The sequence below is a fragment of the Magnolia sinica genome, unplaced genomic scaffold (assembly GCF_029962835.1).
Source record: "Magnolia sinica isolate HGM2019 unplaced genomic scaffold, MsV1 ctg348, whole genome shotgun sequence".
In the NCBI taxonomy this organism is placed as follows: Eukaryota; Viridiplantae; Streptophyta; class Magnoliopsida; order Magnoliales; family Magnoliaceae; genus Magnolia; species Magnolia sinica.
The window spans coordinates 88,403-114,119 of record NW_026682814.1 but is presented as its reverse complement, the minus strand read 5'-3'; the positions used below and the strand labels follow the sequence as shown (position 1 = coordinate 114,119).

The following is a 25,717-nucleotide window of genomic DNA, read 5'->3' as shown; positions in this document are numbered from 1 at the left end:
CCACACAGATGTGTAATTTGGAATTAATGAAGCCGCTTTCCTAGCGTAACTAAGTCTGGCCAATCAAGGACCTTTCGTCATAGTACACTAAAGTAGCGACACTCAATCTCATCCTCATATACACAAAAGGAGGGTAGCTAAGGACACAAAAAGTTACTTACGGGACTGGCTACTCGCACGTTGCAATAATTAGATCAAATCAAAGCAATCTGTAGGTAATAGGTCCGAACACGTGACTACAATCCATGTCCTAAAGTAGACAATACTAGGTGAATGTCGGGTCTACAATACACAGGTCATTCTACATGAGGTACGACTCATCTCATAACCTCATAACCTGGCTTTAATTTTAGGCCATAACAATGATTGCATGTAACGGAATGGTGTGATTATGTTATTCAACTTTATCAGTCTCATCTTCAATCTTTATAAGATTGTAGGCGGATACGACTCACTCATATCATCATCCTTTATTATTCACAATAAAGGGAAGTTCATACCTCAATGTATAAACATAGCCCCAAATGTACCTCTCTTGTACATTTAAGGTTGGTTAACCCATGTGAGTGGGTGACCGGCCTGCCGACAAAAATAGAAATCCTACATGATTTCAAGGTAAATGCTGATAATCTTCATACCTAGTTATATTAGTGTTCAATACTGAATAAAAGGAATATATTATTCATTAATGAAAGATCAAAGGTACTACAAAACAAGTACATCAGTCAAGCTTTCCTCAACCCCATCTGCCTGACGTGAACCTGAAATAGATCTTTAGCTATAGGTTTCGTCATAGGATCAACCATCATCTCCTTAGTAGGAATGTAGCTGAGGGTGACTTTCTTATCTCTCACTTGATCACGGACGTAATGATACTTGATCTCAATCTGCTTAGATTTCTGGTGGTGTTTAGGGTCCTTTGTCAAATCAATGGCAGAAGTATTGTCTATCTTTAGCGATATAGGCTGATGAATACTCGGTACAACACCCAGACTCAATAGAAATCTGTGAACCCATACACACTCCTGAATTGCAGCACAACATGTAATGTACTCGGCCTCCATAGATGAAAGAGCTGTGGATGTCTGTTTCTTACTCGACCATGAGATAGCTCCTCCTCCGAGTAAGAATACATATCCTGAAGTAGACTTTCCCTCGTCGGCGTCATTACCCCAAGCAGTATCTGAATATCCTTTGGGCTCGAGACTTGTGCCTTCATAACACAACATTAGGTCTTTTATTCCTCTAAGATAGCGGAATATACGTTTGACGACTTGCTAATGAGACTGTCCCGGGTTACTCTAATAACGGTTGACTATACCAACTGCATAGCTAATATTGCTCTTTGTCAAGAAATTTATAAAGATATAGGCAGCAAGGTTCGAGGTGGGAACCTTGTCTTGAAGCTTGATTTGGAAAATGCCTATGATAGGGTCAAATGGAGTTTCCTGAAGAAGGTCATCCTCAAGTTCGGTTTTGTAGCAGCTAGGTCAGAACGGTGGAATCCTGTTGGAACAATTACTTGTTTTCTGTCCTTATCAATGGCGAAAGTTGTGGATTCTTCCAATCCTCTAGGGGGTTAAGGTAGGGCGACCCTCTCTCCCCTAGCCTATTTATCCTGGTGGCCGAAGTTCTCAGTCGGGGCTTCTTCAAGTTGGTCTCCAATGGGCATTGAAAGCCATTCAAACTAAAGCAAGGGTGCATTCAGATTTCCCGTTTGCTTTATGTAGATGATACTTTATTATTCCTAAACAGCTCCTGGAATTCTCTTGATGCGGCCCACAATTTCCTCTCCTCTTTTTAGGCGGTTTTCGGTCAAAGGATCAATTTGAGGAAGAGTTCCTTCTACTACTCCCCCAAACTGTCCACTGCCCGAGTCGGAAGTATAGAAAGAATTCTGGGTCTTAGTAAGTCCATTTCAAGCTTCTCTTATTTGGGGGTTTCCATTGCCAAAGGGAGGATTGTTTGTAGCCTTTTAAAGCCCTTGGTAGATAAAGTGGCTGCCAAAGTCCATGGCTGGAATGCCAAAATCCTCTCTCAGGCAAGCAGGTTAACCCCCCTACCCATCTCTTCCTTGCAGGGACTCATGCATCTGCTCTCTGGACGTTGTTTGGTGTGCAGTGTGGTATACCCCCCCCCCCCCCCCCCCCCCAACTCTGTTGAGAGCAAGCTCACCCACTGGAGGAACGCAGCGGCCCCAAGCTGTGCGTAAAAAATGGTCAGGACTTTGTTTCCACTTCTCATCCGGTGGGAGGTCTGGTGATCCAGAAATGCAGCTATTTATGACAACTGTCCCATGAACATTTGAAGGTCCGTCGCCTATGTCAGATGGTGGGCAAATTTGGTAATTGGTGCTATACACATGGACAGCCTTGACAGGCCCCTCGGATCCAGTCCCGCTAGGCTGTCCAGCTATATGAGACGTTTTACCACAATCCTGGTTAAATGGAAGCAGCCATCCCCCGGGTGGTTCAAATTAAATGTAGATGGTTCAGCATTAACCCTGGTCTCTTAGGCGGGGGTGGCATTTGCAGGAACAACAACGATGCCTTCATCTTCGGTTTCTCCGTGGCCTACGGGGTTGGTTCCAACAACCTAGCAGAACTTCATGCTATTCACGATGGGATGGTGTTATGCTTAGAGAAAGGTATGCAAAGAATTATGGTAGAATCTGATTCAAACTTGGTGATTGCAAGTCTCACAAACTAGTCTAATAGTCCGTGGAAGTGGAAACCCTGGATTTCACAGATTAACTGACTACGCAGGCAGGGCAATTTTTCCTTCTCTCACACACTTAGAGAAGCTAACGGCCTAGCGGACCATATGGCCCGAGAAGGGAGCCATCGTCAACTAAACGCGCTTCATTTTCACCATAGGTCGCTCCCACTGGAAGTCCACGGGCTGATATTTTTAGATAGGGTCAAGCTAGGGTCTCTCAGAGCAATCTATTCAGCCTAATTCCTTGTTTTGTTGTTTCTCGTTTTGCCTTCTGCTTCTATTGTAAATAGGGATCGTCCATGAATCCCTACGATAGGCCCTCTCCATATTTTTTTAGTTTGAGGGGACCTAAAACATGGTGTAGTCCTTTTGTAAAGCCTCTATTATCGTCTGAATAAAAGGAAAGTTTGAAAAAAAAAAAAAAAGCAGATTAACCCTCATCTCCTCAATTCTGAGTGGAATTTCAGTTCATTCTCTTGCAGCCACAGTCATTCCAAAGAGAGTGTTGGATATATTAGAGGCCTCCTTTGCTAATTTCTTCTAGGGTTACCGGGAAGGTAAGAAGAAATTTCACTGGAAAAATTGGAGGTCAATTGCTCTCCCCAAAGCCGAGGGGGGCCTTGGAATCAGAAAATTAAAAGAGGTTATGGATGCGCTTCATCTAAAAATGGCCTGGGGTATCAGATTCGATTTAGGTAAGAGTCTTTAGGCTAAATTTATGCAGTCCAAATACCTGTAAAACGAGCCTAACGAAGTCCCCGTCAAGATTGTTTCTGGGGCCTCACCGATCTGGAATCGTTTGGTTAAGCTATTCATTATTTTAGTCAGGCACGCCCAATGGGAAGTGGGCTGAGGGGACCTCATCATGTGGGACTGTAATTGGACTGGGCTGGGCCCCTGGGACTCATTGGAGTCAATTCATATTCGGCCCAAGTAGAGGACCTTGCAGGTGACAGATTTTCTAGGGGTCGATGGGCTGAGGATGGACGCCACTAGCTCTCTTCCAGTAAGGGTTGTGGCCCATATAATTCAAGGGGGACTTTGCACCTCGCCTGGGGATGACCTTCCTATCTGGCCCTTTGGCCTTGCGGGGAAATTTTCAGTGAAATCAGCCTGGGACATTGGCAGATCGCGCGGGCAGGAGAAAAACTGGGCGAAGTGGGTTTGACATCCAAGGCTCCCTCCAAAAGTTTCAACCTTCCTATGGAAATCCATCCATGGGGCGTTGTCAGTCGATGCTCGCATTCAGAGTAAAGGGATCTCCCTCGCCTCTATGTGTGTTTGCTGCAGGGACGGCCAGACATCCAGGCCTAGCTCAGAAACTATCTCTCACCTTCTCCTATTTAGCGAATTGGCTAATAAGGTTTGGGATCTTCTGGCCAGATTCTTTAGGATTTCCATCGGTTCCCATCTCTCAATTGAGAGTCGGCTGATCTAGTGGTGGCTTAGGCCTCTTCCTTTCATCAAGGTTCCGATGGCTCTCCGTTTAGCTCCTGCCTTTGCTGTTTGGAAATTTTGGAGAGCTAGGAATGGCGCTGTTTTTTATGATCACCCTATTTCAGCTTCGGCTGTGTTCAGGAAAGCTTTATGGTGGTTGGATATATTCTCCGCTTCTCGCTCCAAGGTCCCCTGGCAGCCTATCTATCTTCCTCCTGTCACCTCGGATTCTCGGCAAAATAGGCGTTCTTTCTCCCCTTCGGCAGTTGAGGTCGTGAGATGGACTAGGCCTCCCAGGGGCTGATTTAAGCTGAACATAGACGGTTCTCCTCTATCCAATCCGGGGCCTGCAGGCGGTGGCGAAATTGCAAGAACAACAATGGTGAGATGGTATTTTCGTTTTTCAGCGGTTACGGGACGACTTCAAATAATTTGGCTGAACTCCGGGCTGTTTGGGATGGTTTGAAATTCTGTATTTCTTCTGGCATGGACAGAGTTCTCCTGAAATCGGATTCTAAGTGGGTGGTAGACTGCATATCCGGGGAGTCCTCCTGTGACTGGAAATGGGTTTATTGGTTGGCCAGGATCAAGAGTCTCCTTGACAGGGGATCCTATCGGATCTCTCTCATCCCTAGAGAAGCAAACGGGCCTGTTGACGGCCTGACCAAAGAGGGCAGCAGAACGTAGACTGATTTTTTGTTCCACAATGTCTCCTCCCTCCCTCGGCTGATTAAGGGTCGTATTTTGTTAGATAAAACTGACATCGGATCTATTAGAATTGTTAACAGGTCCAATGCCTATAGGAAATGATAGGCGAGCCTGCAATTTTGCTGCATTCCTGCCGGAATGGCCTAGGTTGTGCACATCCATGTTTCTTTTGAATATATTTGATTGTTCAAAAATACACCGTCAATCACAAGAGTTCCAACACAAGTAACAAAATAGTATATGAGTGGCAGACTGTCAAGAGTGCTATGGGTTTGGGTACCCATTTAGGTGAAATCCACTCATGTGAGTGTGTGTATACGTTGGTGTGCAAAAAGAAAAAAAAAAAAAAAAAACACCCATACATCATAGAGAATATTGTAAAGTCTTTCTTAAACCACTAAATTCATTTAATGTGGCCCAATGAGATATGCACACCACGATGGATCCCACACACAAATGAAAGGTTTCAAAGGTTAGTGTCCCCTTCCCAACTTTTGCTTGTTTGTGGCCTGATTTTTGGGATCAGGGACAAACCCATGGGTGACACAACTGATGGACGGATTGGATCTTATGAACATATATAGTCCTTCCCTCCATTCCAACACAAGTCACGCGTCCCTTATGCGTGCGAGATTCACGCTAACATTTTCTGATGCAATAATAACGGTGGACGGCAATAATAATAATAACAGAGCACGTAATTTATTTATTTTTATTTATTTTTAATTTTTAATTTTTAATTTTTTTTAAAGATTTCATTGATGAGGCAAAATATATGCACGCAACGATGGATCACATTATTTCTACATATCTACGGAGCGCCATTAAAAATAATAATAATAAATAAATAAAATAATAAAATAGAGGATGTTCGGGCGGAGACCAGAGACAATAGAGCCACGTAATCATGTGATCTTCTTTTGTTACTCTCTCTGCAGCTCCTCAACAGTTGAGAAGTGGACCCTTGTCTGTAAATATGGAGGATCTGCTCCATACTTGGATCCTTCTCTCATCGTCACTATAGCGTAACTAGTTGATCATTTGCTTAAGGGTATTGTAGTCTTATTTTTCGTTCTCCTTTTTTCTCTCTTCCATGAACTTTCTATGGTTAGACGAGGAGACTGCGAGAGTCTACGTTCTCCACATAACACGGTTTCCATCCGCTCAACTGATGTTTGCGTTTTATCTACACCGTTCATCCATTTTATCAGCTCATTTTTTTAATGAGACCAAAAATGAGGCGATCCAAATCTCAGGTGGACTGCACCACAAGAAACAGTGGTGATTGAGTTGTGGGGCCTACGCACCGACCATCAGCCATTGTCTGGTGGCAGGGGGACGGGGAGTAGCCAAACCCTTTCCGTGTAATCATGCCAGTACAGATGACGTGGACCAATTAAAATTGAGACTCCAAAAAATCCCTGTTTGCATGAAAGAGATGATCCGCACTCCTGAGGATCCGGACTCGGCTATAAATAGGGTAAGTGAATACAGTTGATCACTGCATTTGTGTTTTTTTCTACTTCATCTTCCCATCTCCAATACAGATAATGGAGAATCTCAGGGTATTTTGGTCATTTATCCTCTTCCATGCAGTCCTCCTCTCGTCCATCAACTCCTGCTCACCCTCGGTATTTACGTTGAAAAATAATACGGATCAAGTCGCATTGCTCGCATTCAAATATGGTATTTCTGAAGATCCTTACCGAGTCTTGAGTTCATGGAACGATTCTCTCCATTTCTGTCAATGGAAGGGAGTCACGTGCAGTCGCCGTCATCATCAAAGGGTCACGAGCTTGAACCTCAGGGACCACAGCTTGTTGGGCCACTTGTCACCTCACATAGGAAATCTCTCTTTCCTTAGAAGAATCGATCTCTCCAACAACAAATTCCAAGGCCAAATCCCTCAAGAAATCGACCATCTGTTCCGGTTGCAGCATCTCAATCTGTCCGTAAATTCACTGCAAGGAGAAATTCCATCCAATCTGAGCCACTGTTCAGAACTGATAACCATTCACATCAGGCAGAATCAGCTGGTAGGAGAACTTCCTGCCGATCTTGGCTCATTGTCAAAGCTCATTGTCCTTTCTGTCTCAAAAAATGATCTGAGAGGAAGCATCCCACCTTCGTTGGGGAACCTTTCCTCTCTCACCACTCTTGATCTAACATATAACAATTTTGAAGGGCAAATTCCAAACCAGCTTGGTCAATTGGCAGGCATTATTTTTTTTGGATTAGGTGTAAATCAGTTATCAGGTACGATTCCACCATCGATTTATAATCTCTCATCCATCCAAGTGTTTAGCGTGGCAGTTAACCGGCTACATGGACGCATTCCCCCCAACCTAGGCCTTGCTTTTCCACGCCTGCGATGGATTTCTTTAGGAGGAAACCAATTCACTGGACCAATTCCAATTTCATTGTCCAATGCTTCAAGTCTCGAAAATTTTGATATTGTTAATAACAGTTTTAGTGGACCTGTACCTGAAAATCTAGGAAGTCTTTCATCTCTCTACCGTTTTAATATCGCTATTAATCAGCTTGGAAGCAGGGAAGGTGATGACCTGAGCTTCCTCACTTCACTCACCAACTGCACCCGTCTGCAGCTTTTAGGTGCAGCTATTAATAATCTCTATGGTGAGTTGCCCAGCTCTATTGCTAATCTCTCGACACAGCTAAACGTGCTCTTTTTAGGAGGAAACAAGATATTTGGAATCATTCCCAAGGGAATCGAGAACCTCATTAGCTTGTATGCTCTGGATCTGTCAATGAACTCCTTGAAGGGTATTCTTCCAGATGCTATTGGGAAGCTTGACAAGTTGCAAGACTTGAGAATGTTTCGAAATAAACTTTCAGGGCCAATCCCACCTTTAATTGGTAACATTACTCGATTGAGCTTTCTCTACTTGGATGGAAATGATTTCCATGGAAACATACCATCAAGTTTTGGAAATTGGGGATTTATGGAACAATTGTTCATTTCTGAAAATAAACTCAATGGTACCATACCCAAACAAATCAGCGCAGCTCAAATGGACCTGTCTCGCAACTCATTCACTGGGTCTTTCCTGCTGGAAGCTGATAACTTGGAAAATATTCGGGAAATGAACATCTCAGAGAACAAACTATCAGGTAAAATTCCAGGTTCATTGGGAAAGTGTCAAAGCTTGGAGTTTCTCTATATGAATGGCAACTTGTTTCAAGGAACCATTCCAGAGTCTCTAAGGAATTTAAAAGGTATCCAAGCACTAGATCTTTCGCGCAATAACTTGTCTGGGCAGATTCCAAAATATTTTGAAGAATTTCATTTCTTACAGTATTTGAATTTGTCATTCAATAATTTCGAGGGCGAAGTGCCCAAAGGAGGGATCTTTAGAAATGCCAGCGCAATTTCAGTTGTTGGAAACAGAAAACTGTGGAGGTATCCCGGAACTACAATTGCCGGCGTGCCTTAAGCAAGCTTCTAAGAAACGAGGAAAGCCCTTTTCTCCCAGAATCAAAATCACAGTTATTATTGTGGTGGTTTCATCGGTAATTCTCTTGTCGTGTATCTTTGTCGCTCTTTATTGGAGAAGAAATTCTCCAAAGAAAGCTTCTTCTCCATCTTCTACAGAGAATCAGTGGCTACAAGTTTCTTATGCGGATCTCCTTCAAGCAACAGATGGGTTTTCTTCAACTAATTTAATTGGTGTGGGAAGTTTTGGTTCTGTATATAAAGGAATTCTTGAGTGCTTTGAAACACTTGTTGCAGTGAAGGTACTCAACCTCCTACAACAAGGAGCTTTTAAGAGTTTTGCAGCTGAATGCGAAGCATTAAGAAATATCCAACACCGAAATCTTGTCAAGATCTTAACGAATTGCTCGAGTATTGATTTTAATGGTAATGATTTCAAAGCTCTGGTGTTTGAGTACATGCCTAATGGTAGTCTGGAGAAGTGGTTGCATCCAAATGTAGATGAACAACATCAGTTGACGAATTTGAATCTTACTCAAAGACTAAATATAGCCATTGATGTGGCTATGGCATTAGATTATCTTCATCATCATTCCCAAACACCAATCGTTCATCGGGACCTAAAACCAAGCAATGTTCTTCTTGATGATGACATGGTTGCCCATGTGGGCGACTTTGGTTTAGCAAGGTTCCTCTCTGAAGCTGCAGAAAGTTGCTCTCAAAATCAGACCAGCACATCTGGGATTAAAGGATCTGTTGGGTATATTGCTCCAGGTAAGGATTTTAGTCCTTTATCTTTATTCATTTATCTTGCAAAATAATTGGTAATTTTCCATATATTAATATTATGGTGAAGTTTGTTAAGAATGATATGCAAAAAAATAATGTTACCAATGGATATTTCTACATACATTAATACATTCTCCATATATAAGACTAAAAACATTAATAACAGAATTAAACTCTTAATAGAGAAGAAAGGCAAAAAGATAGAAGAATCAAACCATTGTGAATTGTGATTTTAGTTTAGTGACGATGAGCTATGGTCAAATTGCAAATTGAAAGGATGGATTCCTGTGCGGGGACCAAGTGGGCCCACATATGATCAACAAAATTAAGGAATACCCATAGATTGTACATGACCCAAAAATAATTACAATATGGAGGTCATCTATAGAATTGAGAGCATGCACTTCTGTGAATAGCAGGGATCATCCGAGTAAGGTGATCTGATGGCCGTCTACAATTCATAGTAGACCTCTCTTTTATTTTTATTTTTACTTTTATATAAAGATGTTCGACACGCATCACGGTGGGGCCCACACAGGTCGACTTCATGGGAAGTTCCCATGAGCTCGACTGCATATATATATATATATATAGAGAGAGAGAGAGAGAGAGAGAGAGAGAGAGGACCCTCTTATCCATGGATACGCAGTGATGAAATGTCAGATAGCTTAGGCCCTACACGAATTTGTACTGTAATAAGTAATGAATAATTGTTACTAGATTATACCTCTAGTCATGATACACAAATAGATAAAAAATAAAAAGCTGGACTCTTGTTCGATTTATAGATTTTCTTAGGAGGATTATTCGTTATCATCAAGTACATGCTCATAATGTAGGGATTTCAAATATTATGGTAAGACTAATTCCTTATTCTCAGAAATTCTAAATTTTGGGAATTAAATGAAATATTCCCTTTGTTCCTCTCAATATCTAACCACTATTTTTATCTTTCTTTAAATGGTTATCTAACATTCAGTTTTAAATCCTAGAATACGGGATGGGTGGTAAAGCATCCACACATGGAGATGTTTACAGTTATGGGATCCTTTTACTGGAGATGATCACGGGGAAGAGGCCAACTGATGACATGTTTAAGGACAATCTAAGCCTTCGTCACTTTGCAAAGTCTGCTCTTCCAGAACAAGTAACGGCGATTATAGATCCTGGACTTTTTGTAGAAGATGCCAAAGCTATTCAAGGCAGTGAAAGTAATAACAAATTGGGAAATAGAACACATGACTGCTTGGTTTCATTGGTCAGAATTGGTGTATCATGTTCTGCTGAATCTCCAAGGGAACGAATGGAGATGAGAGACATTGCGACGGAAATGCATGCAATTAGAGACTTATATCTTGGGGTCAGGATTCACTGACATGGATAAAATAAGCCCTTATTGTTAGGTCATGGTTCCTCTTATCTTAGTATTATATTAGTAGTTAAATTGAAGAAGATTCTCACATAAAATAAAACTGCATGATTGTTTTCTTATGAAGCTTGTATGTTTGCAATTGTACTTAGTGTTCCATTTTCTTTTCCTTTTCTTTTATCTTGTTTTAGTCAGAAGGAGATTGTATTACAAGTGTAATAATAAGAAATATTTATCAAAATAAACAGCATGTTTGCCGCTAAGACATCCTCACAAAATTGTATATAACTTATTCCAAAAGAGACAATTAAGTGAACGTAGAACCCATCTAATGGGTTAGCCCACCATGAGTATTACTTTGTGCAGAGATTAGCCATAACCACTCATCAGGTGGTCCACAGTTGTATTTTTCTTTTTTATATCAATGGCTAGAAATTGTTTTATACAGTGTGGCCCACTTGATAAGTAGATAGGGCTGATTACTTTGGTGATCTTCAAGATGGGGCCAATAGCAATCTATTGGAAGGGTTGCTTGTCTGGTGCACTTTTTTTTATATATATAAAGTTGATAAGCGACATATATTCCATGTAATTATTGTACGGACACAAGATGGTTGAAGGTTGATCGGAAAGGACGGGAATCCTCTGCAACACCTAATTTATGCAGCGCCTAAATCACTCAAGCTTGATGGGGCTACCATAGGTTTGTGTGTGGGCCACCATGGTGTGTATCTTTCATCAGACCCCTTTAAACTGGTGAGTGTAACTCACCAGGATGAAGTCAACATACAAAAATTAACCTGTTTTAGCCGCAGCTTTACATCGTTTCCAACGGTATCACCAATTGAAACTTTCGTATCATTGAAATTTTTTACCAGCTGATCTTTAACATGTACAGTTCAAATAATGGTTCTCACCTGATTGGCGGAGTGGATTTACATATAAAACTTGGTGGGCTACAAAGCTAGAGTGTAGACGAATCCCAACCGGTGCACTGGCCATCCAACATGGAATACGTAATATCAGCAGATTTAATAATTAAGCCATGGGCCCACTAAAACGAAACAAAAGAACCTTCGACTAGGAACATTCTCCTAACATGACAAACAAATTGATGCAGTGCTACAAATAGGCTCATGATTTGTTGATATCCAAACCGTTTGATCTTATGAGGCCTACTGTGGAAGTGGGAATTAGGAAAATCACCGGAACAATAGATATCTAGACCTTAGATCAGTATCCTCTAACGAGACAGACAGAGCTGAGGTCTAGCATTTTCGAGTCATAAAGAGCAGTGAATATTATAAGATCAACAGTCTGGATCAACATGCCATGGCCATACTTGTATGGAAAAAGAAAGATACACGGTAGCTATGATCCAGGCTTCGTTTATCTAAACCTAATATTGGACTGTCGTTCATCAGACATGCAGACCCCACTGTTTATTTGGGCCACACCTAATGAGAACAAGAAGATTAAATTAACCTTTGATCAACGATATCAGGAGCTCAATGTAAATTTCGTCCAGTCATGGCCCATCACGCAGTTCAAACCATACGATCAATTCTCATGAGAAGGAACTCGGATTGGATATGCCTGCTCTCATCAGGCAAGTCTAGATTAGGTGGGCCAGACAAGGATGGAAGAGGTGGATATTGAAAGAATTTCGACCAACAGTCCATATCAACGTACATTTTGTTAGCTTCTTGATACATCTTGCAGTGTCGCTGAAAACAGTGTCCAAGCTATTTTGGGTCTGGCCCACTTTTGTGGGCTTTGAAACTTTGATTTGGGTCGGGCTTGAGATTTGCATATACTCCTTGTCATCAAACTCGGACGAGTCTTAAACCATGGGTCAAGTCCAGCCCATATGCTGGTATAGCTTGTCCAAGTCTAGCACCCAATGAGCCATGAACTCGTGTCCATTCCCAGCATGACCTGAATCGTACTAAGACAAGGGATGGTTTATCAGATCAGGTCTGACCAAGTTCGTGTCAATTCCATCAGACTCATCCAAGTATTATAACCATGGTTCAAGCACGGCTCATGCGGTGGTGTGGCAAATGGTTCGCCCTGAGCATGAGTCTGCCCATGAGCCAAAGACATGTGTCCATGCCCAGAAAGTGCCAAGTCAGGCTCAGACCAGGCCTGGCTTACCCTCCGAATAGCAGTCACTAATCCGCCAGACTGGTTTCAAAGCTAGCTCTATGGGCGCCACCATTATGTATGTGTTTTATCCCCACTGTCCATCCATTTTGCCAGCTAATTTTAGGGCGTGAGCCCCATGAATGAGGCTGATCCAAATCTCAAGTGGACCACACTTCTTGGGGGCTCAAAAGTTTTGAATCAAGTTGATATTTGTGTTTCCCCTTCATTGACCTCATGAACAGGTTGGATGACAGATAAACATCATTATGGCCCTAGGAAGGTTTCAGTACTGGAGATTATTCTCCCTACTGTTTCCTATGGTAGGGTTCACTTGAGCCTTGGATTGGCTTAAATTTTGGGCTGATGCCCTAAACTTAATTAGCCCATGAAATAATGGCGCGGATAAAATACATACATCATTGGGGAGCCCACAAAGCTTTGACACCAGCTAGCTGGCTGTCATTCGGGTCACCACCCAAACCACGACCGAAGAGGAGCCCAAACCAAGCGCATAGCTGGGTGGGTCCGTTTCCAATTCAGCCTCTTCCTCTCATATATCCGGAAGCAGACTCAACACAGTGTGACTTGACAGTGGGCCCACCTTCATATATATTGTATATTTATGCCATTCATCCCTTTTCCCAGCTAAGGTTAGGACATGAGCCAAAAAATGAAGCAGAGCGTCATCTTAGGTGGACCTTTTTTTTATTTATTTATTTTTAAAGGTTAGCTTGTTAGTACACCCCACTGTCAGTCCACCCTTCATTGTTAGCCACCCCCACTAGGGAATCTCGGGTGGACTACACCAAAGGAAATAATGGTAAATGAGCATTAAAAACTTCTACCAGGCCACAAAAGTTTTGGATTAAGCTGATTTGTTTTTTACTCATCTAGGTCTATGTGACCTTATCATCAGGTTGGATGGAAAATAAACATTACAGTGAGCCTAGGAAGTTTTTAATGGTGGACATTGAATTAGCATTATTTGGTGTGGTGTGGTCCACCTGAGATTTGGATTGCTTCAATTTTGGGCTTATGGCTTAAATGAGTTGAGAAAACGAATGGACAATGTAAATACATGCACTAAGGTGGGCCCCACTATCAGGCGTGCACTGAGTTGTGTGACGCAGGGTGGCACCTAATCCACTCCCTTTATATCCACAGTGCATCAAACCAAAGACAGCGCATTTCAGGGGACGCAGATTGGCTAGTGACCCACCACTAGTCAATGGCTGATGGTTGGTATTCTGTAGGCCCCACCATGATGTATGTATTGCATCCACACCGTCCATTCATTTTTCCAGATCATTTTATAAATTAGCACAAAAATAAGGTAGATACAAATTTCAAGTTAACCACATCACAAGAAACAGTGTTGATTGAGCACCCACCATTAAAAAGTTCTTGGGAGCCACCGAAGTTTTGGATCAAAGTTGATATTTGCTTTTCCCTTCATCCAGGTCTATGTGATCCAATCAACATGTTGGATATCAAATAAACATTACAGTGGGCCTAATGTTGGACCTCCAATTACTATTGTTTTCCTGTGATGTGGTCCACCTGAGATGTGATCCACCACAAAGAAGGACGCGGATTTCCTGCGAAAGCCTTTCACAGGAAGTTCCTGCGCTGGGAATCCAGGTGGGGCCCACTGTGATGTTTGTGAGAAATCCTCCCCGTCCATCCTTTTTTTGAGTGTTTTTTAGTATTCGAGGCCAAAAATGACCCGTATCCAATACTCAAGTGGGCCAAAAACAGGGTAATTGAACGTCCACAGTTGAAATATTCGTGGGGCCAATAAAAGTTTTGAATCATGCTAATATTTGTGTTTTCAGTTGATCCCAGTAGGAATGACATTATTAATGGTATGGATGGCATGTAAACATCACCGTCGAACCCAGGGAAGTTTCAACGGTAGGAATTTCCCTAAATACCTTTTCCTTTAGTACGGCCCACTTGAGTCTTGGATCCTCCTTAATTTTGGTTTGTTCCCATAAAATGAGCTCACAAAACGGATGGAGGGAGCGGATTCCTGAAAAACATCACACGTGGGCCCCACCTGAGTTCCCAGCGCAGGAACTTCCTGCGAAAAGCTTTCGCAGGAAATCCGCGTCCCACAAAGAACATATGCGTCAAGCTATGGTTGGATGATAAGGAGACGGACGCAGTGGTTGGATGATAAGGAGACGGACGCAGTCTCGGTGCTGCCCTGCCTGGCCCAGACAGGGGACGCCGATTTCCTGCTATAGCCTTCCGCAGGAAGTTCGTTCCTGCGCAAGGATGCCGGGTGGGGCTCATCGCAATGTTCGTGAGAATCATACATTTTGTTAGCTTATTTTAAGACGTGAGACTAAAATTTAGATGGATCCAAAACTTAAGTGGGCACACGAGAAGAAACAATGAGGATTCAGTGAGTATCGCTTGAAACATTCTTATGGCCCATAAAAGTTTTGTAGGAGCGTTTCTTTCCTCTTTTCTTTTTGTGTGTGTTTTCACTTCATCCTAGTGGAAATGACCTTATAAAGGGTTTGGATGTCATATAAACATTAAGATGGAGCCCACGAAGGTTTCAACCGTAGTCATTTCTTCCCCCATTTTACCCTCCTGAGTGACCCACATTAGTTTTGGATCCACCTTATTTTTCGTCTCTAATCTTAAAATGAGCTTGCAAAATGGATGAACGGGGTGAATTTCTCACAAATATCACTGTGGACCCACCCAGCATCCTTGCCCAGGAACTTCCCGGGTCCCTTGACAGACAGGTGCTACCATTATGTATAGGTTTTATATATATTCTGGGTCCATTTTGCCATGTAATTTTAGGTTATAAGACTAAAAATTAGGTTACTGAAATTTTGGATCAAACTGATATTAATTTGTGTCTTCCCTTCCAGGTCCATATGAGCTTATGAACAGGTTGGATGGCAAATAAACATCATGGTGTGCCCTAAGAAGTTTTCAATGGTGGACGTCATTAGCACTGCCGCTTCTTGCGGTGTGGTCTTAAGCCTTGTATCTAGCTCATTTTGAGGTTCATAATCTAAAATGACACGGCACAAGGGATGAGCTCCAGTGTGTACAAAAGACATACATCACAGGGGCCTCTCAGAGCCTCATCACGCAAGGATAGTGCCCAATCCACCTCCCTTTGGGAGAGTCGACCTTCTCTACCCGCTTTTCATCACAAACAGCTTACCTGTAAAGCTATGGTTGGAAAGGGAGATTGCAGACCCCACATGAAGGTCCCATTCACCAAGCACTTCTATACCTTCAATTCTTTCATCTTAACTTAGATAGTTGCTTTCTTTATATTGATTTCTACATATTTAAATGTATGATTCCTATATTTTGATTTCTAATATTTAAAGGGAGATACTATTGTATGGTCGGACATCGAATTATCATAAAGGTCTGATAGTGGTCTCACAGAGAAAAGAACGATGTGCTAGATCAAAGATAAGTGACCTCTTTGGTCCAAAGGGACCTGTCAGAGTGTTGGACATGGTGATGGATTTGTGCAAATCCAAAACCATGCTAGCTGTGCGTAACGTGCAAGATCCGTGTGATCTATCTGTGCTGGTAGATTTTTTCTAAGTTTAGATTATAATAGTTGTGTTAAATCTAATAGCTATGTTAAGATTTTATTAAGATTTTTTTTTGTTTTTAACTGCCCCTAGGAATCATCTAGATAGGGGCATTTTCGGTCATTTCACATAAAGAGAAAGCCTATAAAAGGCAGTAGTGTTATACGTTTTGATTTAATTCCAATACGCAGTCGTTCTCTTTTCTTCTTACAAAAGTCTCCCATTCAAACCAAAACCGGCTTCATTCTGAGCATTGTTCTTATTCGTTTGAATGCATCTGTCGGCAATGCCTTTGTGAAAATATCCGCCACTTGTTCCGTAGTATGACAATACTCTAATTTCATCATTTTCTGCTTCACACGATCTCTCAGAAAATGGTATCGAGTATCAATGTGTTTGCTTCTTCCATGATGCACCGGATTTTTGGCTAGCTCGATTGCCAACTTGTTATCCACATATATGACTGTGGATTCTTCCTGTGGATGCTTTAGCTCCTTTAGCAGGTTTCTCAACCAAATTTCCTCACAGACGGTGGACGATGCTGCCATGTACTCTGCTTCACATGTGGACAGGGCGACCACACTCTGCTTCTTCGAATTCCATATGAAAGCAGTCGTTCCGAGATCGAATACATAGCTAGTGGTGCTCTTTCTCTCATCTTGGTCACATCCCCAATCACTGTCTGAGTATCCATACAGCATTGCTTCATCATCATATGGATAAAAGAGACCGAATTCAATAGTCCATTTGATATACCTTTATACTCGTTTTGCAGCTAGCTAGTGTGACTCTTTTGGGGCTTCCATATACCGGCTTAGAAGCCCAACACTATAGATTATATCTGACCTAGTGATTGTGAGGTACCCTAAGCTTCCGATTAGGCTCTTGAATAGGGTTGAATCGACGTTTCTTCCTTCTCCATCTTTTGTCAGCTTTAGGCCTGTTGTAACAGGTGTATTTACAGCTTTACAGTCGACCATCTGAAACTTCTCAAGAAGTTCCTTTGTGTACTTCTTCTGGGATATGTAAATACCGTCGACTTGTTGCTTCACTTAAATGCCCAAGAAAAAAGACATCAATCCACCATCAGTCATCTCGAATTATTTAAACATAGCCTGCTTGAATTCTTCAAACATCGCCTGGTTGTTCCCAGTGAACAACAGATCATCAACATATAAATAAGCAATAAGCATATCACCACGGGCATTCTTCTTTGTGTAGATGGCATGCTCATGTGGACATTTGATGAAACCATTCTCTTGAAGATAACCGTCGATCCGTGCATTCCAAGCACGAGGAGCTTGCTTCAACCCATACAGGACTTTCTTCAGCCGATACACCTTGTGTTCCTCCCCTTGCATGACGAAGCCTTCAGGCTAGACAACGTATACTTCTTCTTTGAGTACCCCATTTAGGAATGCAGATTTCACATCCAGTTGGAAAATCATCCAACTGTGATGAGCTGCAAGGGAGATAATCATTCTTATAGTGTCAAGGCGAGCAACTGGGGCGAAAACTTCTTCATAGTCTACCCCATATTTCTGTTTGTAACCTTTTGCTACGAGCCTTGTTTTATATCGTTCGATCTTACCATCGGCATTCCGCTTGATTTTGTACACCCATTTAAGACCAATAGTCTTTTGACTTTTGGGGAGTGAGGTCAACTCCCATGTTCGATTCTTCTTGATGGCATGAATCTCTTCTTCCATAGCATTTCTCCAACATTCTTCATTCACAGCCTCCTCGAATGTGAGAAGCTCGTGGTCCGCATACAGGCAGAGTAAATTCACTTCCTCAAATTTCCGTATAGATGTCGTTGAGGCTTCTCATTTTAATAGGAACCAAGGGTGAAGGAGAATCGGATGAAGATATGCTAGATGAATTCTGATTTGATGAAGTACTTCCAGAAGAGATGAAGCGTATTCCTGAACTTCTGCCATCCGAAGGGGTTGATGTGGGTGTCTACTCTTGCTTCTCATGTCTCTCTTCTTCATATTCTTCGACCTCAACCTGCTTTTCTTTGGCCGAGTTTTCCTCGTTCCATTTCCATGCTTCTTCTTCACAAAATACTACATCTCTACTTACCACCAACTTATTGGTAGTGGGTTGTAGAGCTTATATGTCTTTAACTCTTCGCTATAACTGATGAAAATGCATTTCTCGCTACGATCATCAAGTTTTTTCCTTCTTGCTTCTGAAACTTGAGCGTAGGTGACACACCCAAAGATCTTAAGGTGCGCCATGCTCGGCTTATATCCACTCCATGCTTCTTGCGGTGTCTAGAATCTGACAATCTTGGTCGAACACCTATTAAGCAGATAGGCAGTACATGCAACTGCCTCTGCCTAGAAATTCTTTGGCAGACTTTTCTCCTTCAGCATGATCCTCGTCATGTCGAGGATGGTGTGGTTCTTCTATTCCGCAATTTCATTTTATTGTGGCGTATATGCTATAGTGTGTTGTTGCTTAATGTCATGTTTCCTGCAATATTCTGGAAAAACATTTGAGGTGTACTCCCCACCTCTATCAGATCTAAGGGTTTTTATTTTAAGACCACTTTCTTTTTCAACAAGGGCCTTAAAATTTTTAAAAATAGTAAAAGCAAAAGACTTCTCTTTGATTACATACACCCATAACTTTTTACTGAAATCGTCAATGAAGTTAATAAAGTATTTATTACTTCCAAGAGAGATTGACTCTAATGGTCCACAGATGTCAGTGTGAACCAACTGCAATGGTTCTCTTGCTCTTCGGGTACTCCACTCGGAAAGGAGTTCCTTTGTTGTTATCCAAGTGTGCACACCTCACACACATGTTCTGGAGCTTCAATAGCAGGTAAGCCATGGACCATGCTTGATGAGGACAGAAGTTTCAGGCCACTGAAATTTAGATGGCCAAAGCGAAGATGCCACATCCAGGAATCATTCTTTACTTTTCCATAAAAATACTTCTCAAGCATTGCATTTATATGGAGAGGAAACATACAATTTTTCGCCATCTGGACTTTTACAATCAAACCTCCATGCATATCTCTTATGGAAAGAGAAGAGTTCTCCATGTGTATGACATACCCTTTTTTTAGGAGTTATCCGAGACTTAGTATATTACTTTTCATGTTGGGCACGTAGTACACATTGGAAATATAGTTTGGAACACCATTCTTCTGAAAGATTTTAATTTTACCTTTACCTTTCACTGGCATTTTTGATGAGTCTCCAAACATTACATCGCCATAAACTCCTCTGTGAGTTCCACAAAAAGTTTCTTGTTGCCGCACATGTGATTACCTGCACCCGTGTCGAGATACCATACATCCTTCTGATCACTACCTTTCTCTTGTACAAGGAGAAGTGTGGAGCTTTCTTGTTCATGGCTTGATGCTTCGGTATAGTTGGATAGCTCGTCTTGAGACACCGGCTTACTCCAACAATCAGATGCATAGTGGCCAAGCTTGTTACAATTGTAGCATTAGATGTTCTTTGTACTTCCTCGTCCATGCATATATCTACTTCTACCATTTCCTCTTTCACGAAAATTGGTATTTTTCTGCTGGTTTTGGCCATGGGTTTGTTGGTATCCGCGCCCTCTACCTCTTGTGCGATTGTTAGCAAAACCTCCACCACGTTATGAACTTTCACGTCCACCATTGTTATCATTCAGAGTCAATCTTAACTCCAAAGCTTGTTCCATCAACATGGAACTGGCATTCTTCTGCATTCGTTGCTCGTGAACTTGCAACGATCCTATCAACTCTTTTATGGAGAGTTTCTCAATATCTTTTGATTCTTCGATCGCCACAACCACATGCTCAAACTTGTTTGTGAGGGATCGAAGTATCTTTTCAATAACTCGGACATCTTCAATCTTTTCACCATTTCTTTTCAAGGTATTGACAGTTACAAGCAAACGCAAAAAATAATCAGTAATATTTTCACCTTCCTTCATGTGAGTCGCTTCGAACTCGGCTTTTAATGTTTGAAGGCGAACCCGCTTCACTCAATCTACACCCTTGAAGATGGTGCCAAGGGTATCCCATGCTTGCTTGCTTGATATTGCTTCAGCAATCTTTTCGAAGGTAGATTCATCCAACCCTTGATAGAAGAGAAACAAAGCCTTATTGTCTCTCTTCCTTTGATTTTTTAGAGCGTTCTTTTCTTCATTGGTGAAGGCAGCTTCTTCTTCCATAGTGAGTTCTTTATACCCATCGGTGACGATCTCCCATAGTTCTTGCAACCCGAACAATGCCTTCATTTGGATGCACCATTTTTCATAGTTGTCCTTTGACAACTTAGGAACCTGTGGTTGGATGGTGCTAGCCATCTTTTCTATTTTTTAAAGGAATGGCTGATTTTTTTTGAAAAGTGAAGGGAGATGGATGAAATAAAAAAATCTGAATATTTTTTAAAACAGATTTTTTTGGGCTGAAATCTGATTTTTTTGAAACCGGATTTTTTTTTTGCTGTAATCTGAATTTTTTAAACAGATATGTGTTTGCTACAACGGATTTTTTTGAAAACAGATTTTTGCTGCAATCTGATTTTTTAAAAACAGTTTTTTTTTTTTTTTTTTTGGTAATCTGATTTTTTGAAAACAGTTTTTTTTCAACTTGATTTTTTTGAAAAAACAGATTTTTGCTGGAAACCTTTTCCAGAAAAAAAAAACTCGGATCTGTGGGTTATGGGCCCACCACAACTGATGGCTCTAATACTACTTTGTTGGGTCTACAACCCAGCTTGTTGTTGACCTGTGGCTGCAGCCACTAAAAAGAAAAAAAAAATGAAACTTTTGTAATAAGAAGAGAGAACGGCTGCTGTAATGGAATTAAATCAAAACATATAACACTACTGCCTTTTATAGGCTCTCTTTACGTGAAATGACCGAAAATGCCCCTATCTAGATGATTCCTAGGGGCAGTTAAAAACAGAAAAATCTTAATGAAATCTTAACACGGCTATTAGATTTAACACAGCTATTATAATTTAAACTTAGAAAAAATCTACCAGCACAGCTAGATCACATGGATCTTGCACATTACGCACAGCTAACACGGTTTTGGATTTGCACAAATCCATCACCGTGTCCAACACTGAGGACCTGAAAAAGAGGAATCATGAGATAGTGCACGTCTTTTCTCAGTAGACTAGGGACTTCTTTTCACACTGGATGAAGACGGAAGTGACCAAGAAAGACATATCTAGCCAACCCTCAAAATCCAATGATAAAAGTGCGACCATTGCTAGTTAATTATAAATACCTGATTTCTAAAAATTTTTAATAATACAATGAAAGTCTAGCTGCCTATTGTCTTGTGATAATGGCCTCCAACCTGTCCAGCAGGGTCTTCCTATATTGAAAGTTGGACGCCACAAAAATCTAGTTGTTCCAACCATTGAGTGAGCCACCATGTAAATTTGAGGCTTTCTGGTTGGTTTTTTTTTTTTAAAAAAAAAAAATTATCTATATATATATATGTGTGTGTGTGTGTGTGTGTGTGTGTGTGTGTGTGTGGGAAAAGGTACTATGCGCTCGACCTCACGATAAGCTCATATATATATATATATATATATATATATATATATATATATATATATATATATATGGGAAAAGGTACTATGCGCTCGACCTCACGATAAGCTCCCGTGAGGTCGAGCTGTGTGGGCCCCACCGTGATGTGTGTCGACCATCAACACCGTGCATTTGATGGCTCCCCTCTAAATTATGGGATATCCCAAAAATCAACCGTATACAAAACTCAGGTGGCCCATACCATCTAAAATCATGTGAAGACACTGTTAAAACATATAAAAGCAATTGGTGGGGCCCACCTGAGTTTTGAATGCTGCTGAAACTTGGTCTGAACCCTCCTCCAAGTGGGACACACACAATGGATGGGCTAGATTTGCAAACCATATCTCGGTGGGCCTAAAAAATGATTATGAATGTTTTAATGGTACACGGCCCCTCCCCACTTCTGTATGTGGTGTGGCCCACACAAGTCACAGATTGACTTGATTTTTGAGACCTAGGCCCACGATGGAATGGTGCATCTGACTGATGGGGTAGATGTTCGAAACGCATCACGGTGGGGCCCATGCAATATAGTACCTTTTCCCTATATATATATATATATATATATATAGTTTTTTCCCCTTTGGAGTGGCTCACATGCATGAACATGTGATAGGCCTGATTTTCACTGCATACAATTATTCTGGTGGGGCCCACTTGATGCATATGTTGGATGGGATATATATGCCATTGTGGGCCCCTACAAGCAATAGTGTATAAGCAAGCGAATGACTTATTGCACATATTACCTCGATGACTAAGCTTATTTTACAAGGACTTGTAAAGGCATTTGTATCTTAGAATAACTTGTGAAACAAGCTTAGTCTACAAGGACTGGTAGAGGTATTTGCATCAACCAATGTGCAAACTATAATATTACAAATGTTTGTATGTGGTCGTCCAATGATTTTATGCACACACATGTCCATGATGTTAAGAATCATGAAAGCACACAGCAGAATCAAGTAAAGTACATGCAATTGCACAAAGAAACTCAAACAAGAACAATTTAAGTTTTACATGAAAAATCTTCCATGAGAAAAAGCCACGGCACAAAGTGATGAGTTATGCACTATAAAATACAGAATTATAAGAAATAAATGATCTTACCGATTCGAACCAGCCTTGAATCTCCTTCAAACCTTAGCTATGCCCTTAAACCGTGAGGAACATTTTAAAAAGCCCTAATATGCATTAATCCTCTCTTGGTCTTGATTACACCTAATATATATATATATATATATATATATATATATACACTATCATAATCAGAATAGGAAACAAATTGTGCACTTACGCAATTCTACATGCAACTTTGATGGGACCTTCAATGGCATCGATAACCATCGAAGACCTGTCAATGGGAGGACGAAGCCTCCTTCGATGTCATCAAGTAGTACCTCTAAAACTGTCCAGCAATTAACATGGATTTTTTAGATTTTTCTTCATAACATCGAACTTCGGTCGATGACATCGACATCTGCTAGAGGGAATTGAACGGTCTGTTGATGTTATCAATAGACCCTTGATACTAATAAATTTAAGACATTAACAACACATAATGGTCTGATAGGCTGCACAAACTCACCATCCAATCCTATGTATACTTAACCTTTGTACCATTCAAAGTGGGGTAAGCTAGTCGAATGGTCTGGATGGATCCATCATTCTTCTACATGTTCCATGGAGGGATAGCTGTGGTATATTTGTGCACCTCAAGCTATACGATACCATCTCAGGATTCTCAAATTTGAGTAGATTGGTCCTGAAGCCATTGATTCTAGCTGACAAAGAAGAAATCCGGTAGTGTAAGAAGGAGATTGGGCATGATGATGCAGTGGACCAGAAATAACAAGAATACATTTTAAAGCCATCTCTCCACAGTGCACATGTCAGAGTTACCTATGAGCAGGGTCCGTTTATGTGCAAGCCCTGGCATGGATGGTTCATGTCTCAAAAATCACTACTATTAGACAATCCAATTCGTGAAAAACAAATACAGTGAAGGGTCAAATATGCAGGGATGAAATGTAGAAAAATTAAAGGATAGGATGATAGGTATCACGCCCAGACTCGGTAACCGGATTCACAAGGAACCCAATGGCCGGTTCTGGCCGTAACAGCCTCCGTAGTACCCCATTCTCGGCTCTTGAAGCAGGTTCCAATCCTGGGATCCTACAAGGAGGATTTCCATAATAATATAATCATTTCCAATACGAGCATACCCAAGATCATAACAAGTAAATCTGAGAATAAAAAAGGCACATATCACAAAATCCACTATGAATTTGAACTTTTACAAGTTATATAAGGTCCAAAAGGACATACATAAGATAATAGAAGAAATAAATGAAGGATGCAATATTGGGTCCTCAGGCTCAGCTCTAGTCCAAACTCTGCCACTGTGACACCTGCCTAGGATCTCCTGCACGCATCAATCGTGCATAAGCTTATAGAAGCTTAGAGGGTGGTGTAAGTGTGTGATAATAGTGCACAGAAGAATAATAGGAGATACAGGAAGAAGACATGCTCAATGAGAATATCACTAGCCTTACCAAGGCTTATCATGAATATGATGCAATGAGTACTGGACGCCATACCAAGGCAATGCATGAAGGGGCTTACATAACCAATACTAATGCGATGCAAGTAATGCCAGTGCTCATAACCAAACCGTATGTCAAGTATATTTCCAATCATAAGGAAATCACCGGGGTCCATTACACTACTAGATGACTGCCGCTCTACAGACCCCGCACAGTCAAACGAGCGTAAGAGACCTCACTACCCGCCTGTGGACAACCAATCACTAGCAAGGCCTGACGGTAGCGGACCCATTCACGAGCTGGTCAGACTCAGCCTAGCAATGTCCTCTTACATCAGGCGAGTAAGGGCACACCCCTATCCAACCGACTACACGACAGTGGGAGTCGCGGCCTAATGGTATAAGGCCCTCGTGCGCTCATATATTCCACCCGATCATGGCGTTGGAGCAGATCCTTGGTACCATGGAAGTTTTGGGAATTTCATCCATGGGCATCCTATGCACCCGGTATGCTCAAGTAACATTTTCGGTGTCCAAACATGGCCATCCACGATGTATCTGTGGAGGCTACAATCCTGATGAAGCAAGGGTGATAATGCTCATATTATGCAATGCCAGATGCATGAATCACACAATCAACTATGCATCAATTCCAAGCATCCAACATGCTCAAGAGGGAATATTAAGTCCCTCGGGAAGACAGCATGCAATGCCCAATGTCACAATCATAACCACACACACAGTGTCATCCAAGCATACAATGATGCACATGGGCCATGAAGATGGGTCTACGCGCATTATGCGGTGATACAAAGTAAATTACATTCCTCTTATCCAAGAAGGAATCAAGACTAGGTACTTAGACAATATCCATAAGGAATCCCACCTCTAGTGGGGGCCCATTTACCTGGGGTAGCCCATAAGACTAAGCATACAACTACGGGTCTAAGTAATATAGAAATGAGCCTAGCAACTGTATAAGATAAGTATCCAATCACTCTTAAATACAATCAAACCTAGAAGGGTCCATAATGGGGACATTTAACCACCATTCCCCAAAAAGGCATATCTACCATGAACTATATGGATAAAAGGCCCAAGGCCTACATTTAAGATAAAAATAAAAGTAACCACATACATATATTTCTCATAATAGGCCATAAAAAGATATAATACTACTTTTAACAACATGGCTCTAAGAGGAGAATTAAGGCCCAAGGCCCAATTCCCAATGGCCATAGAATCCATGCATTAAGTTGGACTTGGTGGGCAGCCCGCATATACAATATACAGCCCAAAAATAGGTTTAAGTTTGGATGAAATGGGCCCCACTACATCAGCCCAATAACTAGCAATTTAAGTAGGCAACCGAGGGCCCAATACTATCCTTACCTCAG

General features: G+C 41.4%; 2 protein-coding genes across 2 annotated transcripts; both read left to right on the top strand.

Moving 5' to 3' along the window:
• The first annotated feature begins 2,445 nt into the window (after positions 1-2,445).
• Positions 2,446-8,203, top strand: LOC131236260 (LRR receptor-like serine/threonine-protein kinase EFR). Its single transcript, XM_058233383.1, has 7 exons — positions 2,446-2,647; positions 4,297-4,426; positions 4,563-4,838; positions 5,802-5,888; positions 5,976-6,036; positions 6,411-8,100; positions 8,181-8,203. Exons 1-7 carry the CDS (start codon positions 2,446-2,448, stop codon positions 8,201-8,203), a joined length of 2,469 nt encoding a protein of 822 aa, XP_058089366.1.
• LOC131236248 (receptor kinase-like protein Xa21) lies at positions 8,097-10,625 on the top strand. The gene is made up of 2 exons (XM_058233376.1): positions 8,097-9,091; positions 10,099-10,625. The coding sequence occupies exons 1-2, from the start codon at positions 8,242-8,244 to the stop codon at positions 10,479-10,481; spliced, it is 1,233 nt and encodes a 410-aa protein (XP_058089359.1). The 5' UTR covers positions 8,097-8,241; the 3' UTR covers positions 10,482-10,625.
• The last annotated feature ends 15,092 nt before the right edge of the window (positions 10,626-25,717 follow it).

Excerpts from the sequence above, each read along its gene's own strand:
- LOC131236248 (XM_058233376.1), top strand. The coding sequence starts at position 8,242 with ATGCCAGCGCAATTTCAGTTGTTGGAAACAGAAAACTGTGGAGGTATC. Across the intron at positions 9,092-10,098 it reads TGTTGGGTATATTGCTCCAG|AATACGGGATGGGTGGTAAA; the intron begins GTAAGGATTTTA and ends TTTAAATCCTAG.
- LOC131236260 (XM_058233383.1), top strand. The coding sequence starts at position 2,446 with ATGGAAGCAGCCATCCCCCGGGTGGTTCAAATTAAATGTAGATGGTTC. Across the intron at positions 6,037-6,410 it reads TTTCCATCCGCTCAACTGAT|ATAATGGAGAATCTCAGGGT; the intron begins GTTTGCGTTTTA and ends TCTCCAATACAG. Across the intron at positions 8,101-8,180 it reads GTCTCTAAGGAATTTAAAAG|TATTTGAATTTGTCATTCAA; the intron begins GTATCCAAGCAC and ends CATTTCTTACAG.